Source organism: Lepidothrix coronata, unplaced genomic scaffold (assembly GCF_001604755.1).
Source record: "Lepidothrix coronata isolate B3197 unplaced genomic scaffold, Lepidothrix_coronata-1.0 Scaffold6, whole genome shotgun sequence".
In the NCBI taxonomy this organism is placed as follows: Eukaryota; Metazoa; Chordata; class Aves; order Passeriformes; family Pipridae; genus Lepidothrix; species Lepidothrix coronata.
In genome coordinates, this window is record NW_016690186.1 from 1,651,596 (window position 1) to 1,673,756 (window position 22,161).

The 22,161-nt window shown below is 35.4% G+C and overlaps 1 protein-coding gene across 6 annotated transcripts in view; it reads left to right on the forward strand.

Annotated features, from left to right (window-relative positions):
* ST18 (ST18, C2H2C-type zinc finger) overlaps positions 1-22,161 on the forward strand; it is a 185,056-nt gene that overhangs the window by 115,801 nt on the left and 47,094 nt on the right. For all 6 annotated transcript variants that reach the window (XM_017832549.1, XM_017832557.1, XM_017832594.1 and 3 more), the window contains 3 exons: positions 1,483-1,537; positions 3,389-3,419; positions 18,363-18,553. In XM_017832549.1, the coding sequence (XP_017688038.1) occupies positions 1,483-1,537; positions 3,389-3,419; positions 18,363-18,553 (277 nt within the window). The remainder of the gene's footprint in view (positions 1-1,482; positions 1,538-3,388; positions 3,420-18,362; positions 18,554-22,161) is intronic.

The following is a 22,161-nucleotide window of genomic DNA, read 5'->3' on the forward strand; positions in this document are numbered from 1 at the left end:
TTCAAAACATCTCAGTTATTTGAGTCATATAAAGCTGAAAATAAAGCATACTCAAATCTCCAAACTCTATAAATGGAAAAAGGCACAAACAGATCTTCTTGCATCTTCCCTCAGTTCAGTTCACCTGATCCTCAGAAAGCAAGAGTGAAATAACAGACAGGATCTTCTGTTGACATTGATATTTATCTTGGAGCCTTTTGCAGGGATGCCAGAAAACTTCTGGTATCCACATCTACCTGTCACCCAACACAGATTTATAAATCATATACTGGTGTCTGCAAATGGATCTGCAGAGGTTCATGGGAGTTGCTTTGTCTAGAGTATACTTGATCACTGCCGTTATACAAACAGGGAAACTGAGATTCAAAGCAAAGACAGGTAGTAAGATTCCCTCAGAGACTGAATAAAAAGAATTCCAGAGTTCCTAATATTTTGCCTAGACAAACATTCCTGATTTGAGAGTCTTCCTTACATAAAAATTAAGTGTTACTTATAGAAAGAAGAGTTTGCCTCCCTGGACATGATCAAAATTGCACTGTTGTACAATCTGCTATATGTCACTGCAGTTCTCCACACCATAACATGAAATCTTAATCCCTTTGAATTTCAGGGGTTTGCAATAAAATCCATGGATTGAAAGCCTGCCCCTACAATTATGTGTCTGGGACACATCCAAGACCAGAAGGTGCATATTTCCAGTGCTGGTTTAGATGTAGCCAAAAGTGTCGTGAGAACAGCTGATCTTGAAAGGACTCTCTTATTTCAGTTAGAAATCTTATGACAACAGCTGAGTTTGGGGGGGGGGCATGTGAGCTTTTAAATTTTGGGGGGTTTTGGGTTTTGGTTTTTCTTCGGTTTTTCTTTTTTTAATGTGAAATAAAAGCCTGGGCACTACATTCTTACAAAAACTCATATAAATCCATAACTCACTGTCTCTAAGCAAAACTTAAAGAAGTAGTTGATTAAGTGGTGAGGTATTTCAAAGCTGTACGTGTGTAATTATGCACTGTCAAGCAAGAAGCTTTCACATTTTAAGGATGAAGTTGTCAGAAATCCAGGTTCCAACACAGTTGTATAGCTGTGCCTCAGTTACAACAAAAATGTAGAGTTCCTGTAGGCACTACTGCTTTCTGGGACCTTTTCTTTCAGAAGGTGGATGCTGAAAGCAACACTCATGAAGCATTACTCTTTTTAACCTTATGCCTTCAGCTAGCACCTGTAGACCTTGTCATTAAACCTTACAGAGTCACTCATAGCCATCACTTTATTAAACAAATCTGTATCATTAAAGGTCTCTCCTAGGTATTTACTAGATATTCACAGATGGCTTTTTGTCTCTTTGACAAGATTAATAAGGCGTGATTATTCTTTTTTCTATTACTGTCTAGCCTTTGGAAATGTAAAAAAAAAAAATAAAAATGGAGTATCTTTTTTTCTCAATGGCAAAAGGTATGAATTAAAGACCTTGTGTTAATATTACAGATGGATGCAGATGGGGAAAATAAAAAGCTGCGCACACGCTCAAAAGGAACCAAGGGTGAGTTAGCAAGCATGCTCCACGACCCTGTGCCCAGAACACCATGAAATATGATAGTTCCTGTGCACAGTCCCTAATGTGCAGTAAGAGAGTGTGTAGCTTCCTTAAGGCTGCTTTTTTAATCAAGGCAGGACACAGACTAGTGGCATTAAGAGGCATGATGTTATTAGCTATGGTTTAAAGAAAAGCCAAAAAAAACTACCGTATGCTATTTTCTTTGAGTTATTTTTCAAAGAAAATAAGGGCTATGCTTTTTATTATGCAAAATAAAGATTCTCCATAGGGAGTAGAACTAGACAATATTGAATGGATGATTCCAAAATAATGTACCAAAACTTTGTCTCAGCCACCTGAATGTTTTTCTGTCTATTACCATTAATTATCTGTAAATCAGCTACATAAATGGTCCAGAAGTATATTTACTTTAATCAAAAGGTGCAGGTGTATGTTGCAGAGCAGAATTTTGTGCTTTTTTTTTAAGCACTGGTGCTCATGTTTCATTTGCAAAGTTATGGCATAGTGTTGTTTCCCAGAACTTCCTCTCTTTTTGTAAGGAACAGATGGAAATGCAGTACTGAGAGATAAACAGGCCCTTAATGATCTCTACATCTGGAAAACATGATTGACTAGCAATACAATCCTTCCAGTAAAATAACTTTTTATTTTAATTCATACCACTTTTTGTGACTCTTGATAACAAGTGAAAAATGGATATACTTAAAAATAAAGGTCTAAGTTTTGCCTGCCCTGTGAAAATTTCTGCTTATGACTATTTTCAGAGGTGCAAAGTACTCATCCTTCATTCTGATTTTAATGAGAATTCTATGCTCTCAGCATTGTGCAAAACAGACTACTTCAATTCATTGTCACAACTCAGTAGTTCTGGATTTTTAATATTGAGCCTTTAAGTTATAGTCAGAATGAAAAATTAAAGTCTAGTTTGCTTCTCTATTTTCAAATGATCAAAAACATTAAAAGTGCTAGACTTCACTTAGGAAGAGACAGAGAAAGAAGGCTGAATACCACAGACTGACTTCAGACAAGAGGATAAATAGAGAAAAAACATTCTAAAAAACATAATCACTGTCATATCAAAACTTCTTTAATATTCTCTGAAATTAATATAAAATTCATGTATATTTCAAAAGCACTAAACCCAAGGGAATAACTCACTGAATAGGGAAGTTATTCACACCTCAGCTTTAGTGTATGTCTTCTCAGTTGGTCAGGCTTGTGAGTTAAAATAGTTTGGCTGGCTTAACAAACATTGATTGTATTTACCCTTTCACTCAAAAAGCTAATAACACAATTTTAAAACTCATGGATTTTCTCTCTATATATTTTACACTCATGTACACACAGGTATAGCAATTAATATATAAGAATATTTTTCCAGAAATGGAAACAAGAGAAGTTGCCTCTGCAATATGAGTAGTTCTTAGAGACACCTGTTGGCCTTGTCAATAGGCTGTATATCACTTTGTGGATAGGTATTTGTAAGCACCAGCCTTCGGCATTCCAAAATTGAATTTATGTTCTGAAAAAGCAGAGATTTGTCTTTCTATGTTCAGTAAAAGGGTCTCTTCTTTTACTTTTATTTTTTTATTATTATTTTCCTTATTGTTCCACTGAACACCATACTCCAGGTTTTATGCATTCTAAAATAACTGTGAGAATTATATGTTCAGTTAACATTTGTCACTAGTAGCTACAATCCTGTGGTTAGCATGAAATAACCACCTGTGTTTTGATAGCCACTCCTCTGTCATTACAGATAGGCAGGTGCAAGGTTGCAGAAAGCACAAGCCTAGAAATGTAAACTAATTAATTCTTTCCTGCTTTTATTAACAGTTCAAGTGGACTCTATAGCTCAAGAGCTCAGGTAAGAACTCATGTTTATTTTTTCAGTTTTATGTTCTGATTATATTGATAAATTCATACCACTGGCATTGCTATAAAATGAAGAATCCAATAAATGATGTATTATGTAAAGATTTAGCACAGACCTGAAAAAGGGTACTTGATGCAGATACACTTTTTAGATATACCAAAAATTAAAGCAAAGTGTTAGAGATAACTATACAAGCATAATCAAAAGTAACTGGAAGTGGGCAGAATTCAGGTATGCTGTCTTTACCTTCAGCCTGTATCAGGGATACAACAAAAGAGTTTCTGGTCGATCTTCAGATCTTTAGTCTTCTTTTTCCTGTAATATGTATTATATTATCTCAATATCTGAATATTCTAAGAGACGCTAACACATTTTGCCAAATGGCTTTTAAAAAAATGAGCTGTAAACTACTGTAAATTCTACATGCATTAATGGCTCATTCTTCCTTACGTTTTTGTTGAGGTTTCGTAGTGTTTGGAAGTAGCAGATTTGCAAATTTGCATAATGTATTGTAGTACATTCCAAATTGTAAACTACACAAGGATATTCCAGATCACAAATATTCTAATAAAATTTCAACATTACTACCTTAATCTACCAATGTGTGCCTCAAATCCTAACAACTGATCCTAGAATTTAGAACAAACTCGGGAAAGACTGACAGATTATTCAGTAACAAATCTCCAAGAAAACAAGTATTTACAGGTAGCTGCAAATTCCTAGAGTTATTAATCAAAATTACAATTCACTACAGCTGCAATATAAATACTGAAAACATTTTTGCAGAAAGTTCTTCAGAGTTTTTTTTAAAAATTAACTTATTTTCCCTACACTCACTTTTCATCACTTGCTACTGAGCTGCTTGTTTAATCACAGCACACATCCAAAATGTGTGCTTGTGGGTTCATCCATCTAGGGAACAGAAACATCATCATGTGAGTTATTTGATCAACCAAAATGCCACTACCTCTTAAGATAGGACATGAAATATTTACAGGAAGTTATTTTGCAGTCAAGACACACAATATTTTAGGGTTTTGTTTTATAATAAAACTGAGGAAATTATAAGCTTCTTATAGATATTCCATGAACAGAAGTGTAGGCTAACTTTTTGGATAAATTATTCATGGTGAGTCACTCATTCAGCTCTACTCTGAATCTCATTTTTCTGTATGGCTTCAGTTTCCTGAGATTTAGTGCTTCTCCTTTTTCCTCTCTGCATCCCTAATTTATACACCAGAAGGATGTATTAATCCGAAGAGGCAGTCGTCCAAAAATGAGGATGGTCCATGTGTTCCTAAGAGAAAAATGTTTGAAAAATAGAGGATGTACAAGTTTCTGCAACATCAGGGAAGCTGTAATTTATGTATTATCAATTGCTACAGCTTTTCCCAAGCAACTTTGTTTTTCCCTGTGAAACACATGCTGTCTTAGCAATTACTGCGTAAGAGATCACTCTGTCAGAGATGTGGACTACCTCCATAAGGAAACATGCATTGGTTTAAAATAGTGAACTAAACAGCATATAAAGGCGTTGTCCAGCACTTAACTTGGTATTTCTAATTTCTACAGTACCAAATTCCTCATGGGGTATCTCTACAGTCGAGGGATTTTACTGGCATACCAGTCAGGTGATCAACTTCTATGAACCTATTTGTCTATGAAAAAGTAGAGGGAGAGAGGCGGGGGCTGCCTTTTGGAAACATAGCTGATGGACTGCATTCCTATTAGTCATATCCATACTAGTGTGGAAAAACCATTAAACATTCCTCAAGAATTAAAGAGTGAAATAGTCTGTTATGTTCCCTGGATACAGATATTGAAACCACTGTGTTTTCTGACCAAGGTTCTAAATGCTGTGTTGGCTGAGAAATTTAAATCCATGCTTAATTAATTTCCCCTTTTCCCCTGGCTTATCCTATCTGACAAAGCACTTTTGCACTCCTTATTGAGTTTCTGTTACGAAGTGCCTTGGGATACTTCTACATAAAAGGCACTACATAAGCTTACATGCTCATATTGTATTATTATTAATTTCATAACATTGATTGGTTCTAGAGCATTTGTTAGCCTTTTCTTATTCTGTAACTTATGTTTCACAAAAGTAGAAAATGAAATAAAAAGCAAAACAAAGAGTTTCAATCACTGATTAAATTCAATAATGCATGAAAATTTCTCTCTTCTAATTTTCAGGCATTGAAATCTTGCTTAATAGAATTAAATGCCAAAAAAGTCTCTTGGTTTCAAGAAAGCCAAGATTTCACCAAGAAAACTGGCTAATGTTGTTGTTATCATCCATCTTCTCCTGAGAAATAGGACCACCTTTCTGCATAAAAAGTATATTTTTAGAAAAACATTAACTTAAGGGGCAATCTGGGTTTTGGGTTTTGGGTTTGTTTGTTCTTTGTTTGTTTTTTCTGCTTAATAAAATAACTAAAAATTTTCTTACACTGCAGTGCAAGGAGAAGGACAGTACTTTTCTTCCAGATACTGACCACTTATACACAACTATTTATGTGTCATAGTTGCATTGATTTCATCTAATTATATGTCTTAAGGAATCCCAGCTTTCAATATTATAAAAATAATTCTTTCATACATGAATACTGCTAACACTGCTGTGTTATTTGTTCAGATTTATTAGGGTTATTTTACTGTATCTACTGCATACCCTGTAATGTTGAAGCATAATATGCTAAATGTCCTTCAAAACAGGACTCTTTCTTCTTGAAGTCTTAGTTATTTACTTATTAAGAACATGGTTCTATTTTTTATTTAGGAAGGTAGTGCTGTGGTGATTTCATTGGTAGTTAAACTACATTAAGCAAAGATGAGCCTTTTTATCACAAGCTAAACATAGCAAACAACAATATGTGGTAGAAGCGAGTGCTGGAGCCAGGAGATCTGTCCCATACATTCAAGTTTGAAGCTGACACCTTTTGGGCATAGAAGCTCCATTGTATCCATCTTCTGCAAGAAGCAGAATGAAGAGGTCTTCTCTTAGATGATTTAGTCATGGACCACTGAAAGGACCAGGACCTTCAGCTGTGTTCAGGATTAGAATGGAAACTAAAGGAAAGTGAAGAATATTGGAGTGATGTATTCTCATTACTGTGTTTTATTTAACAGATGGGATACAGTACAATGAACCATCTGTAGGTTATGAAGTGGCATCTGGGTCAGACCAAGGAAGAGCAAACTGGATTGATCCAAGCACAGCATTGCAAAAGCATAGATTGGTTTGGCTAAGTCCATATCTGAATAGAAAGGGTATAGTTTCTGAGTTAGATACAGGTGAAAACAAGTGTTTCTGGCTTCTGTCACTAATGATTAATGAAGACTTCACAAGATACTGGTGTTTCAAGTTGTGGAGAGTAGCCCTGCTCTTTAGTGGGAATAGTTGCACATCTCCTTACTCTGTGAAGCGTTTCATCACTTCTTCAAAAGTAAGGACAGTCACTTTTTTTATATAGAACTATTGTTCCAGGTGGTGTGAGAGATTTTAGGTATTCAGAGAAGAACTGTTTGGTGTGAGTGTATAGAGTTATGAGTATCTGCTTTAGCAGAGAGGGAAGTAATAGAGCAGAGCTGTCTGGATGTCTCCTTGTTTGAAGGAGTAACTGAATACTTCACCCTTTCCTTGCTGTCTATTGATTAGGAAGGTGAGAAGCCAGCAAAGCTACCCTGCAAGCAAAGGTACTGAAGCATTTCAGAAGGTCATGTTACTAAAATGTATTCCTTAACTTTATCTGTAATGTTTCAAGAGATATGTCAATATAAGTGACAGTATACAAGTATGACAGCCTACTAAAAAGCATTTTTCTAAGTGAAGTGGTTATTCCTTACTCTACAGTGTTGAATATTTTGCTGTTTTTCTTTAAGAACGAATAAATTATATGGTTGCAATTATATCTGAACTCTGTTTCAGACAGTAGTGGAAGGGAGATAGAGAGTTTGGTAGATAGAAGATAATTTGGCCACTCAGGAGAAGTTCATGGCATGAAAGAATGTGCATGCCTAGCTGCATTTAGAAAGGAATGATTCATTGTTAACTCTTTTTCTGAGCTTCATAAAGCAAGCAGATTTTTAAGTACTTGTATGAAAAGGAAGCAGTAGCATGGCAGATGACTGGAGAAGGAGGTGAAAGTGATACTTAGATGATAGAAGAAGTGGGCACATGAAACAAAATCACATGAAAAGACTCAAAGATATTCCTCAGTAAGAGCTGAGATTATGGTTGATTTGTGTAGCTATCACCTTCATAGTACTCTTCATAGAACTGCCTAGAAGAGAGACAGAGACTGAAAGAGCTGTTCCTAGCCCGTACCTGGAAAAACTGTCAGGTTTGTCCTTTAGTCTTGGCTTCTGTTTCCACAGGAGTTGGTCATAGACTGATTTTCTGAAAACTGCTGTGGTAAAGCACATTTGTCATAATCCTGAATAAGCACATTTGGAATAGAAACTGAGGTGGACTCTTGCATTTCCTGTTATCTCATCTGTCTCCCACTGGCAGAGAATGTGGGACCCTCACAGTTCTTAATGTGCTTTGCTGAAACAAGTTATGTCTCTGAACTCAAATAGACTTAGTAGTAAATGTTAAATGAAGATGGTCAATATTTATAGCTACTGCCAGACATGTTTGAGCTTCACAAAAAAATAATTTTTTTTTTTGCAATTGAAGATTTAGTGTTGATGGCATACACTCCCATCTCTCCTCCTCGGTGTTCCCCATGATGGTAACTGGCCAGGGCAGAGTTGTGCCACTTTGGCATTTAAATACTTCTCCATGACACGTTAGATTAGGCATTTCACCTGAGTCAAAGATCTGTATCATGCTGTTTCTACTGAAAATTGATCTTCAACTAAACAATGGGCATTAATATTAAGAGTACCTATTCTCAAGGTCTCTTAAAAGGATGAGTTAGGAGTATCTACTGCTTGCTCTTTAGCTTGGAAAAGGAACTTCCTCCCTTCCCTAGCCATTGTGGAAATGGAAATGGTTATGGGGCTTTGAAAATATTAACCCATGCCTCTTACTCCATGGTTTCTGGTATACGCAAGTTTGTCATATTGTCATGAATCACACTTTCTTAAATTCCCATTAAATCTTGTTCATTTACTATTCTTTTCTGACAATGCTGTTAAGTTTCTGAGAAACTTTTTCTGGTGTGCTAGTCATTATTACTTTCCTCAAAGAATCTGCTAAAATCTATGTTTTTTGCTAAGGAAAAGTGATTTTATAGTTGATGTTCAATAAAAAACATTGAACATTCAAGCATAAACAAACACCGAAAAATCACTATGCCTTTCTTTGAATGTAAGGTAACAAGAACCTCCACACTGTTTCAAGAAATGATAACATATATTTTGGATGACCACAAATAACGGCTTTTAACATTTTGCAGGTTACCCTGAGGTTGACAAGGTATTTTCCTCTGTTTTAAAGTAGAACAAGCCACAGTATTATTTGACTTAAGTATTTAGTGAACTGTTCTGAATAACCACTAAGATGTTTGAAATAAGAACTGTATCTCATAATCCTTCTGAGACAACTGAGGTTGGAGTTGTTAATTATGATGCATAATTTGCTTGTTTCCTGTACATGTTCAGACCTTTTGATCTATGTACTATGACCTCTGCCTTTTCTTCCTGGATTTATTTAGAACATTTAAAGGTTGTGTTTCGTGTACAGATTTCCATTTTAGTTTAGCTTTAGAGGATACTTTATGTGCATTTGCTTAATAGGTGACTTTTATACCTCTATTCAACAAGTGCACTAAATACATTTCTAGCATATCGTAGGCCTCTTTTGATGTTCATTTCTAGCAACCACCAGCGGTCTCAGTGTCTCTTTCTCTTTGCTATTACATTTGATTGTGGTTTTACATTTTTTCTACTTAAAGACTCCATTTAATATTAAAAAAAAATATTATTATTTCATTTCAATATATGTTTTTCTGTAAGAATTTTATACTATATGTCAAATCCACAGCACTCTATTGTGGCTGCCAGACCAACAGATATTTATTTTCAGTTTCTTTCTACCTGAGAGCTTGTTGCAACCTAGAATATTCCTTGCCTTGAACTAAAATTTTTATGTTATTTAATATATTACAGGAGTCTAGTCTTCCCCATCACAACTTCTGTGTTTATCAGCACTCAGTAAATATTATCCTCCCAAACCTACACAGAAATTTAGAGTTGCATATGCCCTCATGCCTTCTGCTGCATGACAGAATGCATCAGAACATTATAGCCCCAAATGGTTGCTTCCTCTTATGGCAGACCTTTTCTCTGTAGATGACTGCAAGCCATATAGAGATGGAAACGCCAACCAGTAACTTCTGCCTCATATATATCAATCATGAGTTAAATATTATGGCTGGCTGAATTGCTGCATCTGACTGATGTTAAGGGTGGATTCAGCCAAGCAAAAGCAAGCTGAAACAGACTGTGTACAGCCTGGAGATAGCAAAGAAAGGAAAAGAATGTAGCCATGGGACCCCCTGCTACATTAAAGGGAGGTACTGCTTCCTGACAATGGACTGTTTACAGTCCTATTGTCTGTTGTCAAAAAAGCCCCACAAAGCTTATCTTCTTTATGTCTTCTTTAACCAGACTGTAGTTAGCAATATGCTTTTTATTTAAGCAGTTACTGGCGTTAGCAGGCTGACCACTCATGTGCAAGGCTTTCTGGATGCAAAGGTTGTGTGGATGATCTGTAGATTTGCCTAGAAACTTAATCCATTCTAAGCCAAATTCTTGGCTTGGGTCCCACTGGAATTTATTGACCTACTGAACCTGGACAGATTGAGTGAGTAAATGAAAAAGAGGCTAGGGAGGCTGGATTTGGCCCAGATCTTAAGCATTCATTCATATTAGTGAGTTTAAGAACTTGAGCTTCACACAATAAAAGGTAAGCTTCCTCTAAACTGACTCTTGTTAAAAATAACTTACCTGACAGAAAAGGGTCCAACTATGCAACTTTAACCATGTAGAGTTCTTAATTTATGAGCTATATAATGACACTGGGAAGAAGTCATCCTCTTTATTAACATAGTATTTCAATTTGAGGGTTTATATGCATTATTTTTATGTGATCTGGATATCCTTATGATCCTACAAGTTTGTAAACTGAAAACAAGAAAATCAGAGCAGTTGAGTCTCTGCTGTCCTCCTCTCAGTTGTCTTTCCTTTAGGGAGAATCCTGTTAAAAATAGTAACCTAGAGTTTTTTTAAAAAAATAATAAAATATGCTTAAAAAAAAAAAAAGCCATTTCATGACCCTATTGCAGCCTGAAATTTTTGTCCTGGACCCTCAGGCATCACAGAGACATGAGCTTGAGGCATGGTATATTTCACCATAACTGCATGCCTTTTCCTATATTATTGCTGACTTACCATTGCTCCACTCTTTTTACGTGCTTCTTTGCATTTGTTCAATCATTTTACAGTCCAGTTGTTCTTTTTAGTCAGGTGGCCTATAACATTTAGTTTAGTGTCTGAAACACCTCCAAGCTCAGTACATAATGATTCAACATCATTACCCATTTCTCTCCAGTCTCTTCTTACGGGGTCTAATAAATCCTCTTTCACAAACAAGGCTATGACAGATCCTTTCTTATATGTCTTTTTCAAAGAAAATATATCTTTTAATATCTTGCTTCAGCCAGTTTTCAGGTATGTTATCATATTTTCTTCACATTGTTATCTGTCCAATTCTGTTCCTTTTTTCCTAGATAAACCTTTCATTTTTGAATATAGAAGACAATTTAATACACTCAAGTTACTAATCTTATTTTGCTCTATATTAGTGTTCATAAATATGAATTTCCCTTTTATATTTTTCCCATCTATACCTCATATGCATTCCTTTCTTCTTGGTCCAGCACTGGACTGAACTTCTCAAAACTCTGGCATTTTAGAAAACAGAGCATTGCCTGTGTATGGCAGTAAACTTCTCTAGTTGGAGAAGGTCCTTTAACCGTAGAATGGTTGCTTCAGTGCACAGGAAAAGCCTCTGTCCCTTTCACAGATACAGCTTGGAAGCCAAGTATATGAGTTTGTTGTAAAGGGACATGAATTTTTTGTGTTGTGTGTGATGTCTAAAAATGAGAATCAATCAGATTTTCTTTAATTATCTTTGAAGTAAGTCCTGATAGTTCCAAGCTTCATTGCAGTCAATTCTCTGTGTCTAAATGAAGAGCAATTTTTTTTCAACACATTTATATTGCTTTAAGTTCTTACCATTTTAAGCCTTCAAAATGGAAGGAAACTATTTTTACCTGATGAATTCTTTCACAAACGTATTTTTCAGGAGTTCCCAGCTGGAGTTCTTTTCCAGATTGTTTTTCACCTCCTAGTCTGAATCAGTGAAATAAAACACACTCAGTCATGGAGTCCAAATGTTATAAATTATCTAAAAGTACTGTGGCTTAGTTTACTTTATAACATAGAAAAAATCATTAATGTCAATAACTCTGGCCCCAGATTAGCAATCAGGACAAATACATTTTTAACTTCTTGTAAGGGAAAAGAACACAGTGGTCCTTTCCAGGACTAGCCTCCAAAATTTAATTTGTAAAAACTCGTACCAGAGTTCTGTTAACAAATGTCCTTCTTTAATATTTTCACATAAAGCCATATGTTTTCATTTACATAATTTTGAATGTATTTTAATAATTATAATTACTTAAAATAATTATGAAGAAAACTCTTTTTCTGATTTAACTCAGACTGACAACGAATTGTAGCTCAACCCTTGATTACAATTTTCTCAGTCGCAGTCTTACTCCTTGAAGTTCTTCAGCTAGTGTGTGTTGCCACCTATAACTTGGAAAGCAAGATGTTGCTTCTGGATATGCAGTTTTCCCACACCTGTCAAATCACGCATCTTACTTTTACTTTTCCTAAGTAGGTAAAATGGTGATTTCTTTTATCCCAGCATGTTCTACTATTCAGGGATAAATTCATGGATTTGTAAAACATCTGTAAGCATAGTTTCATATCCCACTGAGTAGAAGAGTGTTTGGAAATGGTGAGTGCAGTGCAGGATGGAACATCACAATACAGTGCTGTCGAAATCCTAATGTATTAATTAACATAATAATCCATACTGCAGACAAGATAGAAAGTTTGTAAAGGATCCTTCTGAGATTGACGGTAGCGGGGTACAGAATTGGGTTGAAGTCATTACAGCCTTTTCTTGAACTGCCATTCTCACTGATGAAAAGTATCTCATTGAGTATCTTTCTTAAAAAAAAAAAAAAGGATTGATCAAAAAAGTCCTTCTTTAGTACACAAGTAATTTTCTTTATGTGCTTTGTGAGAACTTGTTTAGTTCTGCATCCAGACCCTATATGGATTTTAGAATGGAATAGAGTAAACAGAAATACTGTTTAACTGTCATTTTTTTCAAGGACATAAACCTTGTAAATTTTATATTCTAGTATCCATGATCCTAAGTGATGCCATTTACTTTCTTCTTGTAGAAAACATTCTTTTCTCTCTACATATATATATATAAAATCTATGACTAATTCATGTGTCTTAAAGTCACTTCTATCTAGTTTTCTGAATGTAAGATTTGGGTTTGTATACAGTTAGATTTTGTGAATTCTTTCATATTCAGTAAATAATTTCATGACATTGGAAAAATCATCTTAGTCCCTGGCAGCTGAAATGTTCTTGCAGACCTGACTAATGTGAATTTTCAGTCTTTCTGTGGAGAGTTCAACTTCTAGCTATGATGAGACTGTTAATACCAACTTTCTGTCTGTTGTCCTTTTTAGAGCAACTTGAGTGAGAACACGATCAGTCTCACTTTCACTGAGCTACAAAATTTACATACACTCTTCACAAATTATGAAAGTTCATTAAGAAAAGGGAACATAAATCTGACTGTTTTAACCTGAAGACAAGTCACAGTCATAGTTACACTCCACCTTCCTCCCCAACCTCTGTTGTCCACCCGAAGTTACTGTAATTATCAACATCCATTTGGGTTTCAATTGCAGTGATGAGACTACTACTACCTCTTTCTTTAGATTCTGACATTCCAGCTCATTTTTTTGAACCTCTGGCATTCACGGTTGATGTAACTAATATCATCAATGTAACTTGAACTGACACGCAATCCATCTTAGGAGCAGATCATTCCCTTTCTGTATCCAGTGTTAGTAAATTCCCTTGATCATCAGTTTATGAGGAACTCAAGATTTTTCTGTGATGTTTAGTGATCAGACATTTTCACAGCTATAGTCTAAACCTTTGGAAGCCATTGTGTTAGAGAGTTAGACAGAATTTAGCTCATCTGTTTCTTGAAGAACAAACTGCCATAAAAGAGCACTAAGATGGGGCGATGTTCAGAATTCCTGTTCTTCTTAGGTACCTCTGATTCAGTATCATATATCATATGATAAAATTCAGTATCATATAATCATATATTAAAATTCTTAGAATAAAGCCCAACCATGACAGACATTTTTAAGTTACTAGTTCATCTTAGAGTGGCAAGTGTCCCTGAATTTTCAAATGCCAACTCTTCCCTCCTGTAAGGAAAATGCAGTATTTGACTTCTACAGTGTCCTAGGGCATCTGAAAGTTTGTGAAAAAAACCTGATCTAGGTGAAAAGTGTCTGGTAATATCTTTAATTATATGATTAAGGAGTGGTAAAACGAACCTTCTCCTTGTAACTACTATAAAGTTAAATGCTTCTGCACATAAGAAGATGATGTCTCCTTAAACTACAATTCAATTGTTAGGCAAACAGTCAAAATGCAATTCAGGTTAAGAATTTAAAATTATTTTCTCCACAACTAAAATGTATCATGAATTATTCTCGCATGAAGTCACATGAGGAGTGAGATTCTCAAATAGCATTAGACAATAAATGTAAGTGCCTTGATATTCAAAGGCATTCATTTTCTCTCTTGAATCTAAGGAGTGTACATGAGCTGCGGTGTGTTCAGGTTTTATTATTTTACATGGCGTCTATTGCAAGCATTAGTAAACACCAGTTTTCAGGCTGAATGTACCCCTGGTTTTACCCACTCTGGCAATTCTTTGCTCTGTTATCATGCTTTACCAACCTGCAGGCTGCTATGAATAAGGAAAAAATCCCCAGAGATCTGGAGGTCTTGCCAGCAGATTGACTGCGACAAATCCTTGCTGGATTTTAACCACCACAAAGTGGTTAAAGGTCGGGTTGAAGGCTTGACAGGCGTATCACTTAAATGAACCAATTACAAAAAAAAAAAAAAAAAGGAATGACAATTTTTAAGAAAATCTCTGTGTAGTTGGGACTGCTTAAAACCTCTCTCTTATTTCTGAGACATTGCTTTGTTGCAAAGAGCCAGTGCACAGTACTGCCTGCATACAACCAGTGTCTACAAGATATGATCTGAGAAGAAACAAAGGAAAGAGAAAGACCCAGTAAATTCCCCCTCAGAGAAGGATTTAGGTATGAAATATATACAAAAGGTTCATCATGGGTGTTTTTTTTTGCTAATGCATCTGGTCCTAAGTGTCTTAGATTTTAACTTATTGACTCACACTATGATAACTGACACAAGACTGGTTTTGGTAACTGAATCACTGACTGAAAGAAATAATTATAAAAAATTTTCTCATTGTAGATAGTATAAAAAATGATTTGTTATTCATGAAATTTAAGTACAGTTAGATTGGGAAAAAAACCACAAAACATGTATTGGCTTTGGGCTCATAACAAAAAGAGCTTCTCCTGTTTTATGAGCCTCAGATTACCAAATAACCTTGACAGCTGAATCAGTGTTCCATGACAACAAGCAGGCCATTGATAAATAGCAACAAAACTATTAGACATTGAATTTAAGAGATGAGTAATAGAGAAGCTAAATTATAGGTTTACCATTTGACAAACTACAGCTTGACAAATCTGTGATACCCTACATGTGTGTCTATGTATGAATGCACATAAGAAAAAGAGAAATAGAAACTTTTAAAGGCAAAGGTGAAATTGGCATGACATGAATGTAACAGAGGCATAAACAGATTCTTTTCATAGTGTGTAAATTCCCATTGTCCATTATCAAATCTTTAACAAATCATGTGTAAGTACTTGAAAAAGCTACCACTTGAGAAGTTTTTTTTTCTGGTTTTACTTTCATTTTTAATTTTAAGCACTGTAAGAAGGTAGAAAAGGAGAGGAATTGCTGATATATTACTGGTCTTTAAACTGGCTTTTGCAAACTAACAGATTCCAGTTAAAGCTCAAAACCAGCAGTTAAAAAGCCACAAGCAAAAAACAAGAGCTGAAAAATCTCTTCCTGGAATAAGGAGAGCAATTTGAACTTCCTAGGAAACAAGTGACAACTGTATTTTGTCATCTTCCTGTAACTGGAGTGGAAGGTGTCAGGAATGATTTTTACTAGAATTTGAATCTCATGTATTCACTTATTTTAAAATGATGGAAACTATAGAGGAGATCTGGATGAGAGGCCACGCATGTACAGAAAAAGATACAATAAGGACAAGTTAATGCAGCTCTTGATTTACTGCTGTAAACTGTGGTGGTTACAGCTGGTGGGATTCTTGTGCTCACATTTCCCAGAACAGATCTGCAGGTGGCAGGTGGCAGCAGTGCTCCCACACTGGTCTTGATCGTGGTCTGCTGACATCTGAGTTTGACTATCTTTTCCAGTTGTGGGGAAAAAACCATGTGTTTAATAACTGTCATGCCAGTCCACAGGGTGGGGCTTGTAACAGTATGTTACTAGAAAAAGATTGTACTCAGTGAGAAAGAATATTACAATGAGTTTACCAGATTACCATGTTTTCTCTTAACTTGACTGGGTTAGTCAGGTCTTGACAATTGGCAGACAAATTACAGGATAAAGGCTGAAGAACTCCAGGAAGTTCTGTGACCTGGATTTCACAGGATGGCATACTACATGATCTAATTGGATCTTCTTTTCCAAAAATCTATTGATTGTGCTCATGTAAGAAACAACTGTAGATTTGTCAAAGCGGAATTAAACACTGGAAACTCATCATGTCCTAAAAAAGCTCACAGTATCTACTGGAGGGAAACTTGGAGCTTGGCAAACAAATAAGAAAGATCAAAAGCAAAGGTTGATAAAAACAATTGTGCATGAAAGGTTTTCAAACTTTTGCCATTTATTTAATTTTCCTGGAACGTGGCTGGTTTAGAAAAAAAATATGCATATTTTTCCACACTACATCCATCTCTGATATCTCTTATATAGACATTATTTCCAGTGAGATACTGATACCACTGTGATTCTGATTTTTAATATGATATTCATGTTAATGTCTATTCATAAACAGAGAAATAACATAGAAACTATATTATATTCAACTACAGCATGTGTTTAGCATCCAGTATTCCTGATACCCATAGCATTTTAACTTTCAGAAGATCAAGCATATCCAGTGTTTGAGATGTGTATGGTGGAATTTTAACAGTCCCCCTAAAATGCAGATTTTTGTATTTCCATATCCTTTATGTTTGCAATGATGGATGCCAAAAAGATGCTTAGCCAAATTCTTTTTTTTTAACAAAAAGCTGAAGTTAACCATACGCTTTCATCCAAAACAATCAGAACCTGAGCCACTTTAGTGCATATAAGATGCCTTGTAAGGATTAATTTATGCTGTTGAGCTTGTAATATGTGTAACCAATAGGAGTTCTCTTCATACATGGCGCTTTTTTTTTTTTTTTTTGCAAATCTTGCAACTAAGCCAGTGAGCCAAATGCAAAATCCAACACCTAAGGGCATTGTGTAGATTTGTAATGCTACCTGGGGGTACATAAGGTCGAGAAACCATTGAGTGGATTACACAGATCCCTATGTGTAGTTTTTTCATCTCTGACAGATATAATATGAGCACTATTATTCATACTACATAAATTTCCTAGTATACTGTGTGTGAGAGAAAAATTAAATCATGCCAAATCACTTCCATGAAAAATTGTTAAGAAAAGAGGGTTGAAGGTTCAGGCCTCTTTAGTGATGCGTCATATGTTGTAACATCTATATGCCATACAGATCAACTGCATGATGACAAAGGCTTGGCTAAATATCTGTAGAAACAAATTAACATGCAGATCAAGATGTGGGTCTATTAGAAGACTAAAGAAGTATCCTAAACCTGCTAAAAGTCTTCCTCTTTAAAATCCTGCCATTTATTCTTATGTCAGTGATCTGAAAGTTAGGCACCTGGACTGAGTAAGACCTTTCCCAGGGAATGGTTCCCCCTCTTTATCGTATTGATCTAATTTTAAGTGAGGTGAGTATCCTTTTGTAGGAACCTTTTCCAAGAGCCTATACAGAGTAGAGCTGAGTAGAGCTTAAACCAGGCATTTATGACTGGAATTAATGAAATGAAACCAATGCTTGGGACTAGAATTGAGAGAGGGATCTGTATTGCAAAATATTATCAAGGTACAGTGTGTTTCACACAGGTTTTATGCTGTTGAACTCTAAGTGTCTGATTGGATATCCATGTTGATATAAACGAAATGAACCCAAAGGCTCAAGATGTTGTAGTATTACCACAAGTGGTGGTATAATTTTCCCCTTAGCTGTTTTTCAGGACTATCAACCCAGACTGCAATTTTGTTCATCCTTGCTCTAAGGCTGTTGGGTTATGGTTTCCTTTGGTTTTGTCTTCTGCCTCATTCCCCTACCTCCAAACAGACTTTAGCAGCAGTGAAAAGAAATGGGACTTGACTGTGCCCTGAATTTTCAGTACATGAGCTAAAATTAAATATTCACTAGATAAAACTTGTGAAACTGCAAGTGAACTAATATTTTCTCAGTCCTCACTTTTTTATTTAGAACTAAACTAAAGGGTGGTGTTACTTTTTAAACAATTTACCCCTCACTTCTCCCATTTTTTTCTCTATCATTGGCAATTGGTAATTGCAGTGCCTACAAATGCTCCATGGCTAAGAAGAGAAAAGCTGAAGACCAGATATCAGGCGTTCCTGTCAACAAAAGGAAGTCCCTGCTAATGAAACCCCGCCACTACAGCCCCAGCTTGGATTGCAAAGAAGAAAATGAAGACAGGACAGAGTTACAGGAAGAGATCAGTGTCGTTAAAAGCAGCTCAACTAAAGGTAGTTGCTTGAACTCCACTTAAACTTGAATTCCACAGGAAGGGATAAGAAACAGTATTTTCAGACAGGATGCAGGACGTGTTTGACTTCTAAGAGAGTTGGAATGGTGCCTTTCTGTCCAGTTTTAACCATCATACTTCCATTTATTTTGTACAATAACTCCTCCTGGGGCCTAGTAAATGCTTTGTAGGTCACCCAGAGAGACAACTACTGCAGCAGGTCAGATATGGAGCAGCACCTGCTTCTCCACTATCTCTGTCAAAGAACAAGCTTAAGCCCACAATTGAGAAAAACACATTTATGAAGCGCAGATTTTCACTGGAATATATAGAACTCTGAGGAAGAAAAAAAAATAAAAAACGCTTAGCAAAATATTGTTGACTTTAACATTTAGCAAAGCAATTTCATCTGTGTGACTACTGTGTGTGTTCTGTTTAACACGATTATTAGACTCAGCACTTTTATACTTGTTATTCCAACTCTGCTAAGCCAAACAAATCCAACAATTTATAGAAACTTCTACAATGTTCATGCTAGAAAATATAGATGAGGAAGGGGAGACAGAAAGATATAGCTACAGTATGCTTTTATTACTCTTCCTTTCTAATATATTTTTCATATTTGAGTTGAACAAAAAATAAAAATAAAAATATCAAAGAAATATAAAAATTGGGTTCACATATTTGTTTAAGAATATTCTGCGAAAATAGTTAATTAGAAAAGTGAGAAGATATCAGTGGAAGATATCAGGATAGGACCTTAGGAGTCGTCTGTAGACAGCAAATGTCAAGATAAAAGCAATGTGATCTGGCACTGGGAAATAAGTAATCATAGATAACATGTAAACATATGAAGAATAAACTTAAATGCCACTCAGCTGTTGATTGCTAGGGGAGTTTAAAGGTATTTTATTTTCCCCTCAGATTCTTCTTACCAAATATTTCTGAAGGACAAGGTGGTAGATAATCTCATCTAGGGTCTCTTCCCCACAAAAGTTTAGACCAAATAGTCTTTCAAGGTCCCTTCCAGTCTGGGCTGTTCTATGATTCTAAGATAAACTGCGATTAGTAGTTTATGTATTTATCCATTCTAAATTGAATTTCCTTAAAACAAAACAACTCTTCCCAAATTTTCTATATATGAATACTATAAAACACATAAAAGAGGAAGAATGTCTTTCGGATTAAAGAGTCAAATCCTGATTCTACCAAAATCACTGGAAGTCTTTGTGGCACTTCTATACAGCAAAGTTTTCAGTCAGCTGTCACTTGTAAATCTTCTAGGAGTTTCTTCCAAAAATCACTGTGAAAGCCCACACTGTAAAGCCCATCTTCAAACAGAACATTAATTAGCAAGGTGATACACAATGTCTCCCTCTGTTGGGTGACATTGCAAAGGAAAATTCATCAAGAAAAAAGTTTCAAGGCTCTCAGTGCCTCTTCAGCCTTCAAGGAGTATTTCTATCTCTTGACACCAGAAGGGAATCTGTTGGAGTAAGACTTGGTGCGTTTGGAGGGGAGGATTGTTGTTTGTTTGGAATTTTCTTTTTTAGATATATGAATTTTAGCAAATTTTTATTGTACTGATTCAGCCTGGTTCCTGACTATCCAGAGTTGCCCTCAGTAATATGTTTTTCTTTCCCTTTGTCTGTCCTCTGCACAGCTTGAAGAACTCAATGAAGGGAAAGTACTATGATGGGTGTAAAGGTAGACTCTGTGCCATATACAGATGAACCTAAGTTACTTAACTGATTTTTTTCGAAAAAAGGGCAAGTGTTAGGCCAGATCCATTGATATAAATGTAGAGGAACTCTATTTGCACCATGCCCTTCAGACAAAACAAAAAAATCCATTTTATTTCAAAAAGATTTATTTGATACCAATATGATATCTCCCAAATGTTTGTGTAAATGATAATACAACCTACTCCCTTTTGCATTAATTTTGCCAGCTACAAAACAAATTTCAGCTAAAGCATACAGTTGGTCTGGCCATGTAGGCTAATTTGTAATCTCTTAGTTTAACAATATTGTTCATTTTATTGTGAACTCATGATTCTTGTCTGTTGATTAGTTAATGCTTCAGTTCATGGATTGATGCAACTGTAAACTAAACTGAGTTTTGATTATTTTTAAAGTAAATTTACAGCCTGTAGATGTAAAAAGCAAAGCTGAGACAGCTGAACCATTAAGACTGATTCAACAACAGATTTTTATACACAGCGTTTTAAGAATTGTTGATTATTTAAGGAACAAAAATCTGTTATTATTATTTTTTATCTTTCACACAGAAAAATAACTGAAAAGACCTGTTACCATTAAAATGTTTTCTTTGTTTTGTTTTGAAGGGTGGGATATTTCTATTAAACTGAATCTTGTTACTTTTTGAAATGACCCATTGGTGGGATTCTGTTCTTTTCCAAATAGCAGAAGAGCAAATAATAAAAATCCATTTGACTAAAGTTGGTTATAGAGCCATATCACCATCCTTACTTGTTGAGATGTGAAAAGACAGCAGACTTTACCCAGAATACTGCAATGTGTGTGGTACTAGACCAGCTGCTAAAAAGTTACAATAAGGTTTACAGACATTTTTTTAAATACAACTTTATGCACACAGTGCACAAGGCCACCTCTCCCTGCATGAGTCCAATTTTCTGAAGAAGAATAAGAATTAATCAATATTTTCTTTTAACATATAACAAACAGTTGAACCAAACAATTATGTAAACTGGAAATGACCCAAAATGCTAACAGTTTGGCAGCAGTAAAGTGAAATGCATTGTGGTGCACATGTGCATTTTTGTCCCCCTTTTCCCCTCCACAATAATCTGCACTTAATAGGAATATTTTAAACTATGTAGCTAAGCAACAGAGGTAATTGTTGCTTTCTAGAGCTTTTGTTAGGCACTCTAACACAGCCCAAATATGCATAATTAGGTATAATGTCTATAAATCATTATTGTACACATGTGGGTAGTTAAGTGGATTGAGAGAATAGTTCAATGAATTGGACATATTCACTGAAAATGCTTTTTATTTGTTTTCTGTAGTTCATAATACTTTAAAATTATCATAACCCTTTACACTTTCTCTTAATAGCTCACTGTGTTATTGAGAGAAACTTCATTTGCATTTTAGACTATGCTTAATTTATTATTTAAACCTGGAGTTCTTCTGATTCAGGAAAGGACAGACACGTCTTATAAAATACTCTGTGCTTGTTTATTCATCCTCCTTTCTAGGAAGTAAAATGTTAAATTTTTCAGTTTATGTTGAATAGATCCCAACAAAAGAATGTACCCTATAATCAGCATTATTGAAGGGGCTAGTGTTGTGACTAAATTCTTCCCTTCATCCAAAAATGCTTTTAGTTACTATGGCAATATTTACTTGATCCTGGCAAAACCAGTGTTGATTTTAGAGAGATAATTACCAGAAAGGAAGATGATGGAGATGTATTTTTGAGTGTCCTTGTCAGAGGAAATGTTTATAAAAAATTAAATGAGATACAAAAGGCATACTGTCTTCCACACCGATGACCTCTCCTGCATGCAGCCTTTATTACCTTCTGGTTGCTGGTTTTCTTCTGAAGAAAGATGTTTATAAA